Raw genomic sequence first — 23,730 nt, forward strand, 5'->3', positions numbered from 1 at the left:
AGAGGCAGCAGTATGAGGAGAGGGGTGCAGCTTAAAAGCCAGCTTGCACTGGCTCCTGCAGAGCCGCCACACGCACACAGCCCCCCCCCCCGCCCTCGTGTGCATATGTGTACCTGCTGAAATATCAGTACATGTTTACCAAAATGGGTACATGTTTACCAAAATGAACAAATTTTAACATCTCTAGTTTCAGGCGCTCTCTCAAATTTTTTCCATACCTAGCCCTTTTCATTGCCCATCGCTAAATACCCTTTATTTCGATTATGTCCTTTTTGAGGTAGGGAGACCAGAAAGACATCCTCACTTGGAATACTGGGTTCACCATTGACTAATAGGATGACATAACATAGTGGTATTTTCCATCCTATTCCTGGTGAATGCTGAGGTTTTCTCTGCTTTTTTGACTGTTGTTGAACAGCAAGCACTCTTCAGCTGAGCTGTCTGATTCCAAGTTTTTTTCCTGTTATAGCTGATTTTAAAATTCACTGAAGAATTCAAATTATTTTTTCCAGTGTCTGTTACCTTAAATTTGTCAGTGTTGAATTTAATCTATTTTCTGTGATGCCTATCCAGCTATCTTTGCTCTCCCTCTGAAGGTGGCCAAAGTCTTTTCAGGTCTTGACTAACCTGAATAATTGCGTGGCATACTCGTTTTGCAACCTCACTGCTCAATCCCTTTTCCAGATCATGAGTGTGTTATGAAACACTGGTAATACAGAACCTTGTAGCACCCCAGTGTTAACATTGTAACTTGAAAATGTACTATTTATTCCTATTTTTCCGTCGCAAACAGTTTCTAATCCATGAAATTACTTTGACTCTCATCCTGTGGCTTAGTTTTCGTAAACTTTTGTGACTGCAGTTTAATGAATATTTTTTTCTGGTATCATTTTTGCACCTTACTCTCTTCATAAAGCTTCCACCAGTTGCTTTGAACAATGCTGCCTGTCTCTTTTCCTCCTGACTAATTATGGGTCAAAGAAGGAAAAAAAGGGTAGAATTACTTGCAGTTGAATATACCTAAAAATATACTAGGCTTAGGAAAAGTTGAGATGCTTTAAAAGAGAAATGCAATTTTGAAAGTGAATCAAATGTTGTACGTCTTACACTGTGACAGCATGAAGGGAAAACAGTCTCTTGATATTTCATGCATTTTTTTACAAAGTCGGTTCAAGATGTTTAAAATTCAGCATTTTTTTTTAATGCTCAAGCTATGAATTCTATCTCCCCCACAACTTTAAGAGAACTGACTAGAGAGATATGAGAGCATAGGAATACCACTACAAAGAAAATTAATGCTGCTTTTAAACTGGAATTTTAATCAGGCTGTGGGCTCCCTCCTGCGTTCCTTTTGACCTTGTTGTTTCTTATTGACTATTCAGTTGGCTGAGCGTAGGAAGCAAAGTGCTGTTAGGGAAACTCAGAGCCCCATGCATTTGACAGATAAGTGAGTTTTGTTTTCTACTACTGAACACTCATTTTGATGTGCGTATATATATATCTCAAACAATATTTAAATGTTAGAAGCGCACTCATTAGTGTCTTTACCACAACACTGCTTGATCAGTTCCATCAGTCACTGTTGAAAACTCACAACCTTGCCTTCATGGGGAAAGAAGGGAAGATGAATCATATTGGAAGGCTAAAACATAGAAATACGACAGTCCAATCCAGATATATTATTGTAAAGTAGACTTCACAATTTTTTTATCTTAGGAATATACACTTGATGTGTTTTTGTGATAGTCACCAACTTATTTGTCTGAATTGTGCAGTCAGGTAATTAGTGTAGCTGCAGCAGTCCAGGATTTAAATCTATTTGTAATAAATGCAGTCTTAGCTAATTTTTTTTTTAAACTGCAGTGTAATCATTTGAGACTCTATTAAGGGCTCTGAATTGAAATTACAAATTGTCAAAACAGAACTATGAAATTTGAAAACCTATTTCTTTAAGAATTTAAAGTTTCAGAGGAATAGCCATGTTAGTCTGTTTCAACAGAAATAATGAGTCCTGTGGCAGCTTAAAGACTGACAGATTTATTTGGGCTTAAGTTTTCATGGGCTGGAACCCACTTTGTCAGATGCATTAACAAATTTCAGTTCAGACAGTGTTGCAGTGAAGTTGCCACAGTTCTAAGCTTTGCAAATTTTGAATGTATAGTTGCTTTCAGTTATTAGTAAAAGCCAAAGTAATAAGCAGAAAATATTAGCTGTTGAGTGAAATCTCTCTAAAAAACTTTTCCTGCAGGACAAGAGAGTGACATCATATCACTCTGTGTCCCCTGGAGCCTTGACCATGTGACCACTCCGTGAAATAGCTGGTGGTGGTTCCATCCCCACGCACCCCCTGGACTAGCATCCACCTGCCTCTGGATCCTGCTCTTACCCTGCCCGGTCCATGCACCTGCGGCATGGCTTTGCTCTGTGTGGCCTAGTCTGGTTACAGCCCTTGGGAGCCATGCTGCAGGTCTCTCCCCACCCCCCACGTGAGTGGCGCCGGTGTGTGCTGGTTACCTAGGCCAGAGCACTCTCCCAGGAGCTCTGCCTCCACATGCCCCTTGAAACAGTGTCCACCTGCCTCTGGGCCCTGCCACCAGCCTGCCTGACCCACATACCTGCCACGCAGCTTGGTTCTGTGCAGGCTGGGCTCAGGCACACTATCCTGGGCCTGCTATGAGTTGGGAATGTCTTGCACCCCGGACACTTCCCCAGCTCTCCGGAGCAGCTGCTCTGTGCTCCGGGCTCGCCACAGAGCAAAACTGCCCCAACTGGCCTGTGCAGAAAGGCTGGGCTGGAGGCAGGCTGTTGCTCCCGCTGTGGTGGCCAGGGCTGTGCTATCTGGCCCAGTGGTGCTCTGGGGGTGGGGGAAGCACAGCTCAGCGAATTCATGGGAAGGAGCAGGCGGCACATAGAGAGGGGGGGAGGGGGATAGGGTGTATGTGGGGATGGGCAGTGCAGTAAGGGGGGTGGTAGAGATGAGGGGGATATAGGAATGGAGGCAGGGGGTGGGAAGGGTTAAGGAAGGATGAGGGTGTAGGAATGGAGAAGGGGATAGGGCTATAGGCAGTGTGGGGAGGGAAGGGGTGCAGAGCTGGGGCTGGTTTGGCCTTGGCCCTGTCCAATGGCTGGGGGAGGGAGAACAGGGGCTGGGCTGGCCTGGCCTTCACCCAGCAGATGGGGGGAAAAGGCGAGGCCAGGGCTGTCAAGCCTTAGCCCTACCTGGTGGCCGGCTGCCTACCCCCAGAGACTGGGCGGTTGGTAAGCCCAGCAAGCAGGGGGTACTGCTCTATATTGTCTTTAAATTACAATATTTCAAACTGCAACATTAAAAATCAAGATGCAAATAAGAATGGTAGTGGATACTTCATTTTTAGAATTGTCCTTCCGTTTTGTACCTACAGTTTTTTTGTCACAGTGGAAGCCATTTAGATGTCTGTGCAATTGCAGGTATAAATAAGATGGACTTAAGTTGCAGTTTGTATGATCAATTCTGACTCCATTGGTTGTGTATCCACACCATGCCATTCATTTATGTCATTCCCTCCCCCAACATCTGTGCAGTCCTGTATAGTGACCCCCAGGCTTTGGGTTCTTCCCTCCAGGTCATGAGAGAAGCAGAGGACTCCCTTTTAGATGTATGTGAAACAGGGCTCCATTAGCCCTATTCCTTTCTGTCTTCACTTTCTGTGCTCCTCTTATTAGTCTTGAGCTGGTGAGCTTATAGGTGTCAGAATGAGTGCTGGTTCATCTACTGTCTCTTAGCACAGTAATATTCGCCCACCAGGGAGGTTTTTCTATCCTCATGCCTATCCTTTAGAGAAGTCCCAGGACCCTGTGTTCACTTTGGCCCACCAGAGGATTCTCTGTCCTCCACCCATGGAGTCACATAATTATTTCTACCCACAAGTCTTCTCACCATGGGCCTGTTTTTGTCTTCCTTTTCCTCCAGAACTAGAAATCCTGGTTCTTCCAGCCCCTTAAGTTTGTTTTGGGGTTCCTCTTCTCTCTGCTGGTGGAAAAAGTTCCTGTGACTCTCCAACTCTTGTCAACAAACTAGGGTTACTCCTTTTCCCCTAAGCCTTGTACTGGAGTACTTGTTTCTCCCCTTCCTTTCATTAGGGTGGTCATATTTTCCTCCTTGTTTCCTTTGATCCAGGGCTTTCTGATTCTCCCTTCTCATACCCTCTTTGTCTCTTCCTTTTTTCCCCTAAGTTGCCTATGTGGCAATCAGGTTGTCCTCCTTTTTGCAATGTTATGGCTTCTGTTGTTTTCTTCCAGACTTTGAATATCTGACCATAGCCAGCAAGGTGCGCCCAGTCAGTTAACTTTTGGAGGCCTTATGGGGTATGTATGGCCCTTCACCTACCCAGTGGCATACAATCTGTATTTTTATGCCAATAGGCCTACCCCTTCCAGAATGGCTCTCTTTACCACTTCATAGTTGCAGACCTGTTTCTTGCTAAGGGCCATATAGGTGGCCTAGACTTCTCTTGATAAATAGGGCTCCACCCAGAAGGACCATGATCTCTTATCCTATCTGGCTCCTGTTGCTATCCTTCAAAAGTCACTAAAATGTATCTGTATCATCCACTGGGCCCATCTTGCACAAGATAACCTCTTTGAACTACTGTCATAGGACTCACCAGATTGTGTTGTACACTGTTCTGCTCAGCCTGCTATGCAAGGCATGATTGCTTTTCTATTTGATGGAATTGCTGGAAAGAGTGCATGGTCTCTTGCTTCTCCTTTAGTTGCTCTGCCAACTATTGTAGACTCTCCTCCATTACCCTGACCACAAATCATCCCAATGGTTCTCCATCTGATACTCTGCCATCTTGGATGGGGGAATTCCAAACTTGGGCTGTGTCCAGACTCAGGGTTTTTTTCGAAAAAAAAGTAGCCTTTTTTCGAAAAAACTTCCCCTGCGTCCAGACTCAAGCCGTGTTCTTTCGAAATTAATTCGAAAACGCGGCTTTTCTTTCGATGGCGGTAAACCTCAATTTACGAGGAAGAACGCCTTCTTTCGAAAGAAGGCGTTCTTCAATGTAAATAGGGCTTCTTCGAAAGAGAGCATCCAGACTCACTGGATGCTTTCTTTCGAAAAAGCAAGCCGCTTTTTCGAAATTTCTCCGTGCAGTCTAGACGCTCTCTTTCGAAAGAGGCTCTTTCGAAAGATGCTTTCGAAAGAGCCTCTTTCTAAAGAAGCCTGCAGTCTAGACATAGCCTTGGATAAGCACCCACATGTTGTAACGGCATATTCAGCTCCTGCCTTCTGGTACCACAGAAACCATTCCGCCTTCATTCACATCATGCCATTTATTTCCTCCAGCAACAACTCTACATCCCCCATGCAGCAGTGCTAGGCATAGTTCTGTTCTCTGTGCTCTTGGCCCTTTCCCCAGGGCTTGAGAGAAACGGGGTCTCCCTTCCGAGCTAGTTCTGTTCCTGTTTCCCTCACTTCCTTCATATGTCCTTTTTATCTGTCTTGAGCTGATGTGCTAAACTGTCACTTGTGTGTGACATCAGAATGTCATAAAACTTCAGATCTTAAGTGTGTTAATTCTTCTTTAAAAACACAGGCATGTGGATATAACCATAGGATTATAGTTATCTGTTGGAATCAAAACTAAATGATTTGGTTAAAAGCTAAAAACTATTAATTTGATGAACTATGAATACTATATTTGGAACAACCGCTTACAAATTGTTTATTTTCTTTTAATAGTATGGTTTCTTTCATTACAGGAAGATCTGACTCCAAAAGATATTGAAAACATAATTGATGAACTAAAGGCTGGAAGTGTTCCCAAACCTGGCCCAAGGTAACTTGTATTTGTATGATATAGGAGTGAGTAATAAAAGAAAATCTATTTGGAATGTAAGCTATTTTTAATGTTGGTGATTAGTTATTAGAAAAGTTAATTGATCACCCTAGAACTGAAGACATGAATTCGCTCAACTACATAGGCACTGCAGGCTTTTCCACATTGATCTGTTTTATGCATAAACCTGCACCTGGAGAGGCTGTGTGGAGAGAGGAGAGGAAAGCTTCATTTCATAATTTTTCAGTCCATAACCTTATTTGACATTACCAATGAAAGTGCCAATTGAGATGTTGGCTCTAAAGTGACTACATGCTTAATAAGAAGTAGATCAAAAACTTACATTTACATAGATCACCCAAAACACTACCAGCTGGTTGACTTTTGATCCCTACAAAGGTAGATTTAATTTTTCCCTTCTGAAAGTCACTTCTGTGCATCTTTTTCTTTCCCTCTGTTCCTGTACAATTTTACATGCATAGGAAGATGTGTGAATGGGAGAGGTAATCGCCTAAACATGAGTTCTCAGTGTCCATTTTATCCTTAGTATTTTATTTGGTGTGCCCATTGCTGGAATATTCTGTGCCCAATTCCGATGTCCACTGTTTAAGAAGGTTGTAGATAAATTGGAGAGGGTTCAGAGGAGAGCCAGCCATAAGAATGACTAAAGCAGTGTTTCCCAAATGGTGTTCCGTGGAACCCTGGAGTTCTGTGAAGTGTAAATAAGGGTTCCGCAAGAATATTCCATTACAATAATATTTTATGATTTTTAAAAAAATATTGTGATTTTTTTTAAATATGTGCAATTAATCTAAATGTTGATCTCATGACCTTGTTTATAATTTGTTTATTATTCTCCTTACTTATTTGTAGTCTATTTTTTCAGCTTCATATATTAGACTGCTATTAGGGGTTCTGCAAAATTCTTTTGAGTTTAAAAGGGTTCCGTGGCCCAAATAATATTGGGAAACACTGGACTAAAGGATTAGAAAACATGCCTTATAGTAAATGGATTCAACACAACCTAGTTAGCTTAACAAAGTATGTTAAGAGGTAACTTGATTGCAATCTGTAAGTACCTATAAGGGGAACAAATATTTAATCTTTGTTCTTCTGTTTAGTAGAGAAAGGTATAACACACAATCCAGTGGTTGGAAGTTGAATTTAGACAATTCAGGTTAGAAATGGGGCATGTGTTTAACAGTGAGGGTAATTAACAAGGGGAACAATATACCAAGAGTTATGGTATAGATTCTTCATCACTGGCAGTTTTTACATCAAGATTGGACGTTTTTATAGAAAAAGATACGCTTCAGGAATTTGAGAGCGTTCTGTGGTTTGTGCTGTACAAGGTGGTCAGACCAGATAACTGTGGATCTAAGATGGTCCTGAAACAAATAATCAGATGTTGTCTTTGAGTGTTTCTAGAACAAACAAGCCATAGATCTAACTTTTGTATCTATGAAGCGTATGTATTTTGGTTATCAAGTTCCATATTTGACATTCAAGTTGAATGCCTTTACTTCCTACTAATGTGTTGAGATACTATGTTCTGTTGTTCCTCTTCCCCTTTCTCTCTGTCCATCCTTCAGAGAAGCACCGAGTAAGACTTATGTCATCTGTAAGTATTGATGAACAAATGTGATTGCTCTTTACCTTTTCAGAAGTGGACGTTTTTCTTGTGAGCCAGCTGGTGGTCTTACTTCTCTTACTGAACCACCCAAAGGACCTGGATTTGGAGTTAGAGCAGACCTCTAAGCATTTATGTAATTAATTATAAAAACATAAGCTGTCTAAAAATAAAACAGTTAACTTCATTAAAATGGCTTTAATTGTATGTTTTAAACTTTTTAAAAATGGAGAATAGTAACATCATTGAGCTATATAAAGATGCAACAGCAATAAAAAAAATCCGTGCAAATTGAAAAAAGCCCCATAGATTTCTAAACTTCTCCAATTTGTAAAGGTGTGTGTGAAACAATTTGCCTTGCCCTGACCTTTCATCAAAATCTTTGAGTGAAAATCTTGCACTTAGATTTATGAGCACAAAAAAAATATAATTTACTACTTTATATGCTGAGATGCTGTCCTGGGGCATTCAGCACATAAAAGTACATATGTCTACACGTAGATTCCTTTTAAGGCATTATGCCCAACATGATTATATTTACGGAGCAAGGGTTTGGGGAACAATGGAAAGTAGGTTATGATGGGTTCATACACTTGATAGAATATCACCACTCAACAGAAAACCTTAATATTGCAGGGAAGAATTGGGGAGAAATAAGTAGCACATTTCTCTGTGACTCACTTGCGACAGCACTGTCCTTTAGCTTACATAGCTCTTCTACCTCCCTGCTATTTATGCCCTGATGTATTTATAGAAAGCAATCATATCCTCTCTTAGCCTTGGATTGAAGTTTTAATATTGGGGCATGGGATTGATTCTACCAAAGTATCATCTTCCACTTCTTTCCTGCTCAACTTCATTGATTAGGTGTCAGAGTTAGTCCTTCATTTCCTACAAAAAACATAAAAAACTGAGCCAAAATAGCTAGGTATGTAGTTTATTTCACCAGATTTCCCTGCCTCATTCATCCTCCTAATTAATGTTGAAATTTCTACTTTTTAAAGATTTACCAAAAAGGCAAGTGTCCTCACTTATTACAGATATCTCAAATATAGTATATTCCTACTGATGTAAAATATTAAACTTATGTGAAATTTAGAACCTGAATTACAAAGAGCTGGGGAATGGATATTGTAACTCTGAAGTGTTCATTAGTGAACAATAACTTAATACAACTTTGAAACTGTACATTTAATAGTATAGTACTGTATGCATGATTATTTTGGTTCCAAATGAGATCTGTGATTGATTGAAGTTCTCCAGTAACATCAGGTATGCCTATATTACATTCAATTTATTTTATAGTATGTTTTTAGAGTATCTTTGTTTCAGAATTTACAGACCATTAAGATAAATCAGGCAGCTTACACCTCTCAGCGGTATTGTTTTAGGGTTTTTCTAAACTCCAGATATCACTACATCCACATATACGTGGTTCATATATCAAGCTTTTCAACTGTAACAGGAAGATCAATCCTGGAGTACTCTTCAATGGCCAAGGGTACATTCCAGAACCATAGAATACCTGGGCTCTGGCTACTACTAATTCTGACACATCTTAATTGATCATTCCAGAAGGTTCCTGCATATGTATGCATGGCAAAGTGCTAGGCTTTCAAAAAACAAGATCAACAATGATTAGAGGATCTGTAATTTCATCAATCAATGACATTAAAAGGGGCCTGCACCCCCCCCCCACTAATTCTCGGTAACTGCATGTTCACTTTTACACTGGCTAATAAATTCAGAGGGATGTCACTTTAACTATAATCAATTCACAAGTACAAGTCAATGATGGAGTGTGCTTTTGCACAACTGAAAGCAGAATGAGATGGCTGTTAACCTGCAATAACAGTTCAGTGACTAATATAGCCATTAGCTGCCTGAATATAGTCGACACTCCTTAGACTCTACATTTAGGTGCCCTTTTGCTATGTTGTTCCTTAGCAGCTGTTGCTGTTAGTATCCTCTTGACTAAAGGTAGACAAAGAATTGAAGGTGAGGGACAGCCATGTTGTGGGGGGAAGAGTTTAGGAGGGGAATCTCAAGTTTGGGGTGAATGGGGCAGGGAAACTCTGGGTTTAGCAAGGTAGCCCCCAATCTCCAAATTGGTTGAACTGCCAGGATTCATGCTCCATACTGGCAATGGATGGATGGGGAGGGTAATGTGCACAGCCTGAAAAGGAACAGATGAAGGACAGAGGAAAGCTTCCAAATGTGATTTCACTGCTCCTCTGAACCCCTTTCTCCCCAATACCCCCCCCCCAAAATTCCTCTTCCAGTCTTTCCTCCGAAATTCCCCTCTACACATGTCCTCCATGCAGGCTTTGTCACACACGGCAACTGGACAGGCCCTTGTGCACCCTGAAGTGTGCTGAATATGCAGTTTTGTGGGGGGCATTGCTTCTACATGGCCCACTAATCTCTGCCCCAGATGTGACCTCACAAATGTTGCTGTTACCAAGTGGACAATTCACAGTAGAGAAACTGTTCCTAAGGGAAATGTTGCTTGTGATTGTTCTTCTAAGGTGTTACTGCAAATAAGCATTTACTGGAACGTGCAATCAGAGGAGGCACTGTGACTTCCAGCAATCGATGAAGAGCCTGACAACTGTTGCACCCAAAGCTGTCACTTATATTAGCATATACTGTACAATGTTTTCCCAAGTTGTGCAAAGTTTCAAAATGATGGGGAGAATGGGTCTAGAGCAGTGAAGTAAATATTTATTGATTTTTTTATTATTTTATTAATAGTGTAATATGAGGGAATGGTATTGAAGAGTCTGTGTGTGCTTTAGTGGAGATGGTTTTATTTGTTATTTTTGGTGAGGAAATATATAGCGTAGTTAAATGGTACCTTGATGATAAACATGATTTGATAAGCACACTTTATTAAAAACAAAACTAATGACTAGCTGTAACAAAATTTAATCTATATACTCTACAAAGAATACAGCTATAAATCCAGATTCCTCAAATCCCTCTAATTAGAATTCCCATTTTCTGTTCCCTGTAGGAAAGTGAAAGCTATGAGAACAATTAAGGGAGCCACAGTAAAGGAAAGTCAAATAAGTAACATTGTCCTATTGGATTGGGCTAACATGTTGTGTTTTTTCCTGTGCCCATATCTATTTATTGAAAATTTCTTAATGGAATTGCTTGTTCTCCTTTATCTCCTTATTCCAGAAATAGTAAGCATTTCCATTTTCCTGCCTCAGTCTGTCTCAATGTCACATTTTATTCACACATTTACTTGGTTTCCAAGTCTCTATGCATGACTAGAACTAAGTTTCCCTGCTCTTCTGTTTTCATGTACCTCAGTTGTGATGCATCTACTGCTGTGGATCCCATTTGTTGGTGGTAACATATACTCCAAAGTAGCCATAGTCACTGACATGAAATAATATTGCTATGGCAATAACACGTCCATTCCTTGAATGAAATAAAAGTAACAATTTCAATTCTGTTTGATTCCAATTACATTTTACAAGGGTCAGTCTTCTCTCTGGACTAGAGCTGAAAAAAAACTACTACATTCTCACACACAGCTTCCAAGAGTAAGGATGGAGATGTTATATTAATGCAGCCCAGAAGCAGGGGTACTTAAATGATTACCTGTTGGAAGACAACAAAAACAACCTTTTGTAGAGGGTCACTACAAGGGAAGAAGGCAATTTCTAAGGAACTGAGGGGAAAGGCTAAGGCAGCTACAATGGATTGCCAAGCTAGCATATGATTTTGAATTTTTCCCATATAACTGCCATGGGGTGGGGGAAAATAAAATTAACTAGAATTTCCACTTGATTTCTAGTAATGTATTTAATGTTAGGCAACAATCATGAATGGCAGTGATTCCCCCCTCCCCAACTTGCACAGTTTATCTGTACTTCTCTACCAGTATTCACTGATTAAAAGGCAAAGCTAAATGCAACATTTAAATCTGAGCAGAATGCTAGTTATGTTCCCTACCTGGCATATGTGCCATATCTGCCTTATATGTAAAATGTACCTATTATGTGGCTTGAAATGTTGCCTTTTTATACTAGTTTTTAATTTCCGCCACTGCCATTTTGCTTATCTGGGCTGGATACAGCCTTCCACTTTTGACATTCTTGAGAGTGGGGCTTTGGGGGGGGGGGGAGATCAGGTGTGCTGCCCCATAGGGACAGGGTTCCTGTCATGGACACAGCGTGGTGAAGTTGCACCTGTGCTATGTGACTCTGCAGGTGGAAGCAGCTATAAAGCTTTATACTGCAGTGCCTGCAGGACAATCTGTTCCCTGGGATATTTTCAGATTTAGGTATGTCAGTTGAAAGGGAACTCATATTTTCAGTGGTTACAGTTACCTAATTAACTGCTTTTTAACATCTCTAGTATTAGCAAGGAATGTTGAAAGCAAGATGTTTTGTTAAAGATTCAACAACTATTATTTCCCTTTTATTGGAGAGTAAGAAATCCATGTTTGAATCTTGAAAGAAGGCCTTCAGCAAAAGACTTGAAACTGCTAAGGTTTAAGGTTAAAAAAGGGGGAAAAGCTTTAAAAACATCCAAAATTGTAGGGCAACTTTATATAATTAAAAAGCAGACTAAGTCATTATTTTTCCTCCTTTATTGATATTGTAAGAAGGACACGTGGAAATCCTGATAGATAAAATGCTCTGCTTGTAGTGTTTTGCTAGACACAAATGGAAAACCTTGTAGGGATGGTAGTGCTACAATAATTATATACAGGACAGGAAACAGCTGATGTGTGTGCTCTTTAGGACTCTCAGTACATTATTTCTGAAGTTCTTACAGGTAGAGATGCTCAAACAATGGCCTGTGAAAAAGGATAGTTCCGTTTTAAGATATTGCAGGGAAAACATGCTGTTTTTAAAAACACTACAAACATACTAATCCTATAGAAGGGATTAGAATTACGTCCACCTCGTGTCAGCGGCCTTCAGTAAATGTTCATGATGATCTTAAGCATGGATGCTGCTATCCACGGGAAAGCCGTTGGCAGACTGAGTCAGAAACGGATTAACGAAGCTGCATCGTGTTATATTCGCAATCAAAAGGTAAAACCATCACAGCAACGGGTGAAATGAACCAGCGTTAAGAGCTTGAATGCAAACTGCAATTACACTGTCGGGGGGCTCATCGGGATGGGGCAATACAGCGCGATTCTCCTGCGGGCTCGCAGGCAGCCGCTTGCGGGGCGGGGCGCAACCACTGAGCGAAGAAAGGCGGGGAAGGGCCGAAACGACACGCTGACCCCAACGGTACCTGGCTACCAGCGCTGCCGACCCACGGCCGAGTGACTGCAACCGTCAGCGCAGCGTATCACGCGACGCCCGCAGCGGAGCGTTTGGCTGGCGGGGGGGGGGGGGGGAGCCGGACGCCCCCTCGGGCCCATCCCCGACTCACTGAGACACAACACGAGCCAGTCACCGCTCACCCGACCGGCCGCGCATGCGCCCTTACGCGCGGGTAGTTAAAACTCACTGCGCCATCGCTACCGGAAAACCCGAAGTAGCCCGAGCGGCGGGCCCTGGGCATACGGCGAAGCGGTGGTGGCTCCTACCCGGTTTCCGTCGCGAGGGGAAGCAGGCGCGCTTGTCTCTTCCCCCACCCCCAATCTCCGGCATCCCGCAGCCGCCATTTCCAGAATGTTCCAGCCGCAGGAGCCGGGAACACGAGCGGCAGCGCCTGCCCCGCCCCCTACCCGTCCAGCCAGGGTCAGTTATTTTCCTTCCGTGTGTGTGTGCTGCGCGTGTGCACGAGAGACCTGAGGCACCGGAGATCCACTGCGGAAGGAGAACTGCCGTGACGTTGATCGTTGCACCCCCCCCCCCCTTCCCCCAACCACCGCCCAACTTCTGTAACGTTCGCGGCGGCGCGTTCTCGCCTGTCTCTCGTGCGTGTTTGTGGTCACGTGGGATGGCGCGGCCAATGGCAGCCCCGCGGAGCTGCACTCGGAGACCGACATTCTGACGGGGGGGAGGGGAGCGGCAGTGCCGGGGACTGGGGGGGGCACTTTCAAACCCGACACCTACAGCTTGCTGCCGGTGCGGGGGTCGGGATCCGTCCGCAGCGATTGAATCCGGTTCTTCGTCCGGTCCTGTCAGAGGGGCAGCACGCGCGGGAGGAGACCTGTCGCTTCCTCCTCCGACAAGGTAAGTCGAGACACCCCCTCCCCCGCTAGGGGGGCCGCTGCTCTAACGCCCTTGTGTGTGGGGGGGTGTGGCACCGCCCTCGGACCCCGCGCCCTGGGGCAGCCCCCTTCCCCCGCCGTATGCGTGTCCCAGCGCGGGGGGTGTGACCTCGCCCGTCCCCCAGCTGCTGCGTGTCTCCGCTCGTGGGGCAGGCTCGCCCCGCTGCGCACGGTCCCTTTTCTCCGGCCTGCGGGCGATGCCGGTCGGGCGAAGGGCTCTGTCAGCCGCTCTCGCCGCCTGTCACTGCCGCTGTGGGAGCCATGGCTGCCGCTGTCACTGCCGCGGCGTGTCCCTGGCACGGTTCGTCCGCTTGCTTCTCTTCCCCACCCCCCCTTCCCCACCCCGGCTGCTATTTGGGGGACGCGCCGGGGCGGGAATAATTGCCCACGGGGCTGTGCGAGACAGTCGGGGCTTCGCCTCTGCAGCAGCTCGAGCCCGGCCGGGGAGCGGGGTGTGCGGGGCTGGCGCTGTGTACAGCGCCCCGGCGGAGAAGGGAACGCGCTGCTGCAGCTTCAGCCGGTGACTCAGTGCTGGGCTTTTGGCAACATGTAAAAAGCTAGAAGCTGCTCGGCGGTGTATTTCTACTAGGCTGTCTCTCCGCGCCTTTCCGAAGCCTGCTGTTGTATAGGGTAGCCTCCATGTATTTGGAACACATTTAGGGTTTTTTGTACTTTCTCAGCGTGAAAGATCACATTGTTTTACAGGTTAATTTCATCAATTGCCTGGTCTGTCGCTAAAATACAGCCACCTCTGAGGTGGAGCATAGCAACTGATTGACAGCATCAAGTGGCTATTTAGGACAAAAAAAACCCAACAATAATACTATTTCCTGAAAGGATGGATTAGGGTGGGTAATTCAGTTGGGATTTGGCCAGATTACCAACCAATTAATGGCCTTCCCCTGTATTTCAGTTTTTAAAACTGAGTATCTTTTGACAAGTGGAAGAATAGCAAAAAACGGAGAATTCCATTTTCTCAATAGTCTTTTTTTCATGAAAGTGAAGTCAAGAGTTTTTTCATGGAAACTAATTAGACTTTAGGATGGTGTATTTCACATCTGTTTTGTAGCTCATAGGAATATAGTAGATGACAAATGGAAGAGAATCTATGTGTGGCATTCATAACTTTAGACTTTTCTATGTAACTATTTGCATGTTGATTACAGTGAAAGCCAAGACTATCCCAACTTCATTCACTTCCATCTGTCAGCTGCTTTATTATCCCACCGGACGGATGTGGAACATGCCTTAAAGTTTAGGTAATTTCCAGAAAAAATGACTAGAGAAGGATTGAATCATAGTGCCTACAAGAAGTCAGGACTTCACTAAACACTAGATTCCTTGAGGCATGGTCATAATGTGTGTGGAAAGGAACTCCCTATCCAGGAAGAACGTCCTTTTACCCTTTCCCATACATACACCTGAGTGAGGCAGGGGAACAGTAAGGGGCTCACCCCTTAAGAGTCAGTGTGTATCTTCCATGAATGTGCCAACTCAACCCTTCAAATTTTTTTTTCTTTTTTGCACACTTTAATCTTCTGTTGAGGTGGTGTAAATAGAGGGTAGTCTCTTGGAGAAGTTGATCGTAAAGTTAACACATTGAAGGTGTGTCTACACAGCACCCTAAACTCGAAATAAGATATGCAATTTGTGCTACGTAAATTGTGTCTTATTTTGAATCTATTTCAGAATGGCATATTTTGAAATTTGGTGCGTTTACACAGCGTCAAATTTCGAAAAAACGTGCTATTTCAATCCATCCCTTATACCTGATGCAATGAGGTTTTTTGGGATGGCGAAATAGTGCTCCTGTTACTTTGAAAAATATTTCAAAATAACGGGCGGCTTGTGTAGATGTGGGGTAGCTATTTTGGGATACCTCTGCTAACCCAAAATAGCCTTGAAGTGTAGACATACCTCTAGATGCACAGGGACAGTATACGTTTCAGAGCTATTGTATTAGACTCTCTACAGTCTTAGGCAGATGGTGGGTTACATTTCTTTACAAAGATGAGGGTTAGTGACTTACCATTTTTTTTCTCAAATGAAAGCTCAGATTCTGTTATAACTACAGGCAGTCCCTGGGTTACGTACAAGATAGGGACTGTAGGTTTGTTCTTAAGTTGAATTTGTTCGTAAGTCGGAACTGGCGTCCAGATTCAGCCGCTGCTGAAACTGACCAGCAGCTGACTACAGGAAGCCCGAGGCAGAGTTGCTCTGCCCCGGGCTTCCTGGAATCAGCCGCTGATCAGTTTCAACAGCAGCTGAATCTGGACGCCTGGGACAGAGCAGCTGGGGCGCTGCCGGGTACGTCCCCGCAGCGCCGCACCTCGGCGCTGCGGGGACCAACCCGACAGCACCCCAGCTGCTCTACCCCAGGTGTCCCCAAGTCAGCTGCTGCTGAAACTGATCAGCGGCTGATTCCAGGAAGCCCGGGGCAGAGCAACTCTGCCTTGGGCTTCCTGTAGTCAGCTGCTGGTTAGTTTCAGCAGCGGCTGAATCAGGATGCCTGGGGTAGAGCAGCTGGGGTGCTGCCGGGTTGGTCCAGTAGCGCCGAGGAGCGGCGCTGAGGGACCAGCCGGCAGCGCCTCAGCTGCTCTACCACAGGCGTCCGCAAGAAAAGCCTGGTCTGCTGGTGGGGGACACTAGCTGCACTTCCCCCCCTCCCCCCCAGCAGACCAAGGAGATGCAGGCGGCGGGACCAAGACGTGCCGTGGTCCCGCCGCCCGCGTCCTCTGCGGCTTTGCTCCGCGTCTCCCTGGTCTGCTGGGGGCCCTTCCCCAGCAGACTAGGGAGACGCGGAGCAAAGCCGCGGAGGATGCGGGCGGCGGGACTGCGGCGCTTGTGGGCGGTCCCGCCACCCGCGTCCTCCGGGGCGAGAAAATCCCCGTTCGTAAGTACGGATCCGACTTAAAGTCGGATCCATGTAACCCGGGGACTGCCTGTACATGGTTCTAGAAGCTGGAGCTTTAAGCATGTGTCTGTGTCTTAATCCTGTCCTTTGGACCTGCAGAGTTCCACTGCATTTGCAAAATTCCATCTGTGAAGATCCATCTGCAAAATCTAAAGTCTGGGTCATAGTAAAATATTTTATTGGGAAGGTGGTGGTAAACCTCTAGCAGTCTCTGACAACTTTACTTGCTTATTTGTATTTTGTGAGTTAAAAATCAAAGAAAGTAAATATTGGGGTAGAATGGTGCTTATCAGCACCACATGGACTATGAGAACATTCTTGTTGTGTATAAAGCAGTTCCTTTCTTTGACTTTATGGTTTTCCCCTGTCAGTTTCCACCAATAGGTACAATGCATTGATAGGATCATGTTATTTGCCCAGGAGAGTCACTGCAGTTGAGGTATGCAAAGGATTCTCCCCTTCTGTTGGCACTGGCTTCCAGCACTTTAAAAATAGTTTGGACTTAAACATCCCCTTTGTGTTTCCTGTGGGTTTTTTTCTCTTTTCCCCTACTCAAGAAAACCCCTCAAGTCTGAACGCATTCTGAATGCAAGTGTAAACTAGTATAAAGCTTCTGATAGATAATGCATTTAGTGCACAGCAAATTGAGCCTCTTCCTGGCTTGCCAAATGTATCACAGAAAGTCTGTTGATGATGGAATGGTTAGATGAAATTACAAAATTAGTCTTCTCTTTCTAAAACACCTAGTTGTTCAGATAGTAGTAGGAGAACCAAAAATAAATCTACTATATATTTGAGAGAGTTTGTCTGTGTATCTGTCTGTCCAAAAACTCTTCTTAAATGGTAAGATCTAGGTCCGCCAAATTTAGTTTATAGCTTTCTCTTGTCATAACTCGAGATAAAGGTTTGATTGTGCCAGGAAAATGGGATGTGCTTGGAATGGGATTGCTTCTCATAAAATGATACAGAAAAGAGACCAAGTCACTACTCCCCCTCCGACTCTTTGTTCAGGACTGCCCCAGTCCTGGCCAGGCATCCTGATTTGTATAGGAACATTGCTGGCTCCCCTCAGAGAGCAAGGGGAAAGTACACAGTTTGCTGCTTTCCTCAGTCTGGCTGGGCAGCACAGGGGGCACACAGACCTGAACCTGCCCCAGCTGGGGACATGCACCCCTCTAATGGCTGTGCCCACTGGAGATGCAGCAGCTATGAAGAGGTGCTTCTCACGTGGCCCCAAGCTGCTGCTGTGAAAGAAGGCTGGGGTAGTCCTTTCTCTGGGGCAGCTTGCATACTGAACCTCTCATCTCCAGTGCCACCCCAGACCAATGAATCAAATGGGCCAGGTATATTTTAATTTTATTTTCCAGAAAACAAAAACTGAGTTAAGGACCTGAGCAAAGCCGGGGAAATCTTATAGTAAACAAATAAAAGCGTGTCTTTACCAAGTGTGGATTATCAACTACAATCTCAAGCAATTGTTCTCAGTCTCATGTGTTTCCTGATCTGTTAAATCTTCAGCTGACTTAACTAAAAACTCCACTACTGTGCATATTTTGACACATACAAGGTATCGAGATCTTTCAGAGCTCAAATATCAAACCCTACAAAAATCTTGACCTTCTGTTTTAAAACTGATTTGTGAATATAAAGAAATGTTATCTGTTGAATTGATTTGTCATGTTAACCAAAGATTTTACGTTGGAAGGACTCAGATTTCATTGAAGCTGGTCATCTTGACATTCAAAGTGAGCAGAAGTATTGATCACAAAATATATAGTGTTTTGCTTGGTACTGCAGAGGTAATGCATACAATTCTTCTGAAGGCATAGAACATCTTTCTTCTTTAGCACTTTAATATTTAATGTGAGGTGGGCGGGACAAATACATCTTAATTTCTTTTGCATATTTGATTGGAGAGACCTGTGTAGATGTTGACTGGTCATTTAGTCTCCGTATCAGACCATATTTTGTAAATACAGTACTTCATTATAAGTGTTCTTGGATTCCACTGGCAGATGGTATGAAAAAAATATTAGCCTAAACTGTATCTAGCTTTGCTATCCTATCCTTGAATAATGTTATTAACAGAAGATGAGTCAGATGCCTGTTGATTTGTCTAGTTCTGCAGCAGTTTGCCATTATTCAGGATTACTTTGCTCCAAAACAAAAGAAAAAAGGAATGCTTCAGACTGCCATCAGAGCCCGCTCTCTATGTTAGCAAGTATTGATTTCCTGAGTTTGAATAATCAACTTGCTTGTGAAAAAGAGGTTATTCACCACCAACTTCTAAGAGTCTAAGCCTTCACTTAAAGAAAATAACATTTCTGTTAGTGAAATTGGCATGTCAGGTCTGTTTCATGCTGCTGTTGCTTCTTAGGAAAGGCAGGGGGCAGAGTCAGGTGAGACAATTATTAATGGAGAACTGAATACCCAAAAATAGAGACTGGGGAAGAGGTAGAGTAAAAAATCTTTTCTCTTCCCTCTCCATGCCTTGCTTCTGTTGCCAGTGATCTGGGGAGGGAGAGACAGTACAGAGAACTTTGTCCTTTTCTCCTTGCTGTGGCTTCCAGGAGCCTCTAGAAGATAGTGAAGATGCCCAGATCTTCAGAGGCTTGTAGGTGCTGAGGCCCAATGGAAAATCAATGAGAATTTTCTCCCTCCAGTAACTTCAAGTTTATTAAGCATGCCAGAAGCTGAATACATCTCTAGTGATATTCAGGCCACCATACTAGTAGAAATTTATAGAACACTTTACATTTTTTTTATGTCAGAAGCTGGATTTACTGGAGTTCTATTTGGAGTTTCACTTTTTAAAATTTTTTTAAATCTCTGATTAGAAGGTATTTGGTACATTTTTCAGTGCCTGGTCATTAGCATGGGAAGTTGTCCATCTGGTAGAAACATTTAGTTCTGATAGGTGTATTCTCACTTTAGTCAGTTTATATAAAACATCATCCTTTTTTTGATGACTCATTGTGCTGTTTCAGACAATGAGTTTAGATTTTACTATCAGCAAACTGAAACAGGAAAAATTGAAAGATCTTGAAATGACACTCCCTTCCAAAATTGGTTAAAGTTATTGAATTTTTGTTTTTCCTTGTCTCAGAAACAGAGCTCTCTCAACAGCCAAGTTAGACTTTTGGGGTTTATCTTTGTTTTGTCCATCTCCTGTCACCTTTCCTTTAATTTCCAGATCAGGAAGTAAAATGTTGATTTTTAGTGATGTCACATTGCTGCTGTGGGGCTATAGTCACTTTCCTAAAAGATTTTTCCTAAAAATTATGAGTTTCACTCTCTAAAAGTATCTGCCAATTCCCTCATTATGGCACTTCTCTGTTCAGACTGCTGGAATCCCTGAACTTCAGGATAGGTGGGTTGAGCTAAAGCCATGGTATAAAGCTGAAGAAATTGGACCAACATCAGTAAGTGGCTTTCATACTAGTGCACCATGTAAGATCTGCTGTTTTAGGTCTTGATCTTGCTATGAGAAAATACTCTGTCAGACCCTGAACTCCACTGAAGTAAAAAGGCCTAGTAAAAAGCAGTAGGGATTCACTTGCTGATGTATATCATCTTGGGCGCAAGGCCTTATTTGTGCCTTCTGGACGCAGTACAGAGCACAGAATAAACAGTTTAAAATATGATGATCTTAATACTATCTAACTGATCATAAAATCTGATAGTCTTAACTGTTAGTGTCCTAAGTATTCGGGGACTATTAAGGCCTTGAAGGCAAGATGGAGCACTCTTCCTGTACGCATCCTGTGGTATGGGTGTAAAAGGAAGGGGAAGCTAATTAAAACTGAGGCCCACAAGTCCATTCTTCCTTATCGCTAGTCTTCTGGGATTGCAAGGTGGTGCTAAACTTCTCTGCAGGTGTTTCCTTAGAATCCTGACACCATCCTAAGGGATTCAGAGGGAGCACCTGTGAAGATATTAAATATCTGATTGTGGATGTAAAGCGAGGAGGAAGATTGGGCTTGAGTAGGGCAGTGGACTGGGGCTCATGTGATCTGGGTTCAGTTCCCAGCTCTGCCACAGAATTAGTGTGATCAAGGATAAATCACTAAGCCCTGACTTTTGAAAAGTTTTCAGTACCTACAAGGTCAGCAGATGTTAAGAGATGTCAGCTCCTGAGCACCTCTGAAAATAAAAAACAGTCTCCCTGAGTTACGATGTTCTCTGTGTAAAATGGGGTCAACATTTCACTACTTCAGGGGGATAGCGATATGCCAGTGATGGATGCCAATAAAAGCTCAGACTCCTAAAACTAAGAATTGGCTTTGTAATGATCACCTAATTAAAGAATTGCTGAGCTTCACATTTCTCTTTCGTGATTTTGGGGGGAGGGAAGAGTTGCATAGTGATGTTTAAGCTTGTCCCTCATTTCTTTCCAAATATGGCTTTTCTTCTCTACTTGAGTCAAGAAATCTTTCACCCATTATTTGAGTGTCCTCTCAGAAAAAGAAGTATCTTCAGCAGCTTTGTTAGGAGGTTTTTATGTATTTATCTGGAAAAACTCTGAAATTTAGAAAATTCAGAGTACTTGTGCATTTTATTCTCTGAGAAACGTGTATACCTCTTTTTCAGAGTGGGGCTGTTTCTGTTTAGAAATGTATAAAGTAGTCATTTTGGTATCTTTATCTAACGTCATATAGATTTGACAAGGCACCTTACATACAGTCAGTCTTTTCTGTGTACCTCCTTTTGTTATATGTGGAGGTAAGTGTGGTCATGGTTAACAAGATGCTGGAGGATAATAAAAACAATGACATTCAGCAAATGAAAAGCACTGTTTGGAAGTTTAAAAAATAGATTTCATGCCTCCAAATCACAAAATATTTGAATTTCTGATACAATTCATTATCATGAATGAAACACTAAATCCTAATTTAGCATTAGACTATAGTTCATTGATGAATTTCAGAAGAAATCAGGCCTTTGACAACAGGTTTATGAGCTGCCTCATTTCAAATGTCTTTACTAAACAGATCGTATCGGTGGATCTGATTTAAATCAAATTGATTTAATCATGGTTTTCTACTTAAAAGTGCATTCTTGTTGCTTGTTATAACCTTAATACATATTCTTCACAACTCAGAGAGAGATGTAGATTTCATTTTTAGAAGGTAAACATTATACATTTTTAAACAGCGATTTATTTTGAAAAATATTCTGATTAGTTTTACAGCTATATCAGAAAATGAATGATTGTTTGGTTATTTAATTTACCAAAGGTAATTGAGGCAGATATTTATGAAGTCATTGGGAGTTGAACTATCTCCAATTCAACAAGTTAACCGTTAATATTTGGAGGATTTTCTTGCCATACTGTATTAGGAGGAGACTATCACCAGACAGATATTTTAAATTGTTTTATTTAACTAAAGCAATATTATGTATTCTGGATTTTTTTTCTTCTTCAACGGCAAACATACTATTTTTACAAAACAAACATTTGAATTTTAGTTAAACATTCACGTTTTTAAAATCAGGTTTGTTAAAATTGTTTTAAATTAAAACTAGGAGGGTGTGCCCCCTGCTTGCTGTGCTCGCCAACTCCCCTTTTCACTGGCTACTTTTGCAGCCAGAGAGCCTGTTAATCTTGCACTGAGCCCAGCTGCGCTCTTCATGGTCCCAAGTCTCTTGCACCCTTCTCAACTCCTGCCCACCACAACCTTGGATGGGCCCCTCAATACAAATGCTCTCAGCCCATCCCACCCGCTTGTGCCCTTTAATTGCCAGCCATTCCCCCCTGCTGACACCCTTCCCCACCTGCCAATAAAATAGTCCATGACCCAAAGCCCACCCCCTTGCTTCCATCCCTAGCCCCACCTCTGTCCTCCTACACCACCATTCCTACCCTCCCTCCCCATCCCCCTCCTTCCATCTCTACCCCACCTCCATTCCTACACTCACCCATCCTCTCTAACCTCTCCCCACTCCACACTGCCTATCTGCATACTTTCACCTCTTTCCTCCATATTCCTACACGCCTATCCTTTCTTAACCCCTCCTCTCTGTGGACCCCCCCATACTGCCCATCACCCTCACCCCTTCTGTACCCCCTTACCACACCACCCATTCTCACATACACCCTTACTCCCTTTCTTCCCTCCCTGTTCACATCCTGCTCCCTTCCATAAACCGGCAGCCTAACCAGCAAAGAAATGGTACCAGGCCTTGGGGGTTGCCAGACTGCAGTGGCGGGTTCCACTGGGGTGGCTCGGCGCTGGGGTGGCCATTCTGGGCATGCTGGAGGATGAGGCCATGGGCAGGCAGGGCTGTGCAGCCTGCCTGCATTCCCGGTGCAAATGGGCTGGGCCTCGCACCAGCTGAAGCAGCCCCCCTGAGCCGGAGGCCAAGAGCCCCCATTTCGGAGGAGCACAGCCTTGCAGCCCCTGTCCTCAGGCAACAAAGCTCAGCGTGCCCCACGCACCTGGTCGCGTACCATAGCCAGCCTCCGGAAGGGGACATGGTGCAGTGGTTGCTTCCCCTGAGTAGGGGGCCACCAGGGCTGGCCCATCACGCAGCCAGCTCCTCCCCTCAGCCACCGAACTGCGCTCCGCTTCTCCTTTGGGCCTGCTCCCGCACGGTGCCTCAGGCCCTTTGGCCATCAGGAAGGCCCCCAACATCCCCAGGTCCAGCCACCCTGGAGCCTCTATCTGGGCAATGGAGGTGGCTCTGCTGCAGCAGGCTGATCCAGAGCAGTGGGCAGACCCTGAATGGAATTGCTCTCTTGCCCCAGACACTGGTCAGGGATAGGGAAAGCCTCCTGGCAGCTTAGTCTGGGAAAATTCTGCCTTCAAAGGGTCCTGCCCACTTAGCTCTGTCTGTAGCTTTTCGGGAAGCGAAATCTGCCCAGGCCGGGCTTCTAGGTGGCTTTGCCATCCCTGAACAGTGTCTGGGGCAGGGATTCTGTGGGAGGGCGGAGCCTGTGGGATGCAGAGTGACATGATGATGTCACTTGATCATCCCTCGGCAAAATCTTTTTTATATATTCAGAGAGATAGTTAAATAGTTTTTGTTTTGTTTTTTAATATATCAGCCAGGTCTACATAAGCTTAAAATATTGACTTCCGTAGCTAACTCGGTCATCTTCACCTTCATTTTACTGTTTGTTCAGAATCTGGGAAAGAAAAACAAGCTTGCCTGCTTTTTCAATTTG

At 43.8% G+C, this 23,730-nt stretch overlaps 2 protein-coding genes across 4 annotated transcripts in view; both read left to right on the forward strand.

Moving 5' to 3' along the window:
- Positions 1–7,645, forward strand: part of NDUFV2 (NADH:ubiquinone oxidoreductase core subunit V2) — a 38,869-nt gene extending 31,224 nt beyond the window's left edge. The window contains exons 7-8 of the mRNA XM_075920969.2: positions 5,746–5,822; positions 7,487–7,645. Coding sequence (XP_075777084.1) covers positions 5,746–5,822; positions 7,487–7,580 — 171 coding nt within the window. The 3' untranslated portion in view covers positions 7,581–7,645. The remainder of the gene's footprint in view (positions 1–5,745; positions 5,823–7,486) is intronic.
- Positions 7,646–12,084: 4,439 nt separating this feature from the next.
- Positions 12,085–23,730, forward strand: part of ANKRD12 (ankyrin repeat domain 12) — a 134,533-nt gene continuing 122,887 nt past the window's right edge. For 2 of the 3 annotated variants that reach the window (XM_006117461.5, XM_014570674.4), the window contains exon 1: positions 13,454–13,610. The gene's annotated coding sequence lies outside the window, so the exon portion shown is untranslated. Of the gene's footprint in view, positions 13,173–13,453; positions 13,611–23,730 lie in introns of those variants that run through there. The other variant, XM_075920968.2, reaches the window with a different exon arrangement.

The sequence above is a fragment of the Pelodiscus sinensis genome, chromosome 2 (genome assembly GCF_052426305.1).
Source record: "Pelodiscus sinensis isolate ZL-2025 chromosome 2, ASM5242630v1, whole genome shotgun sequence".
In the NCBI taxonomy this organism is placed as follows: Eukaryota; Metazoa; Chordata; order Testudines; family Trionychidae; genus Pelodiscus; species Pelodiscus sinensis.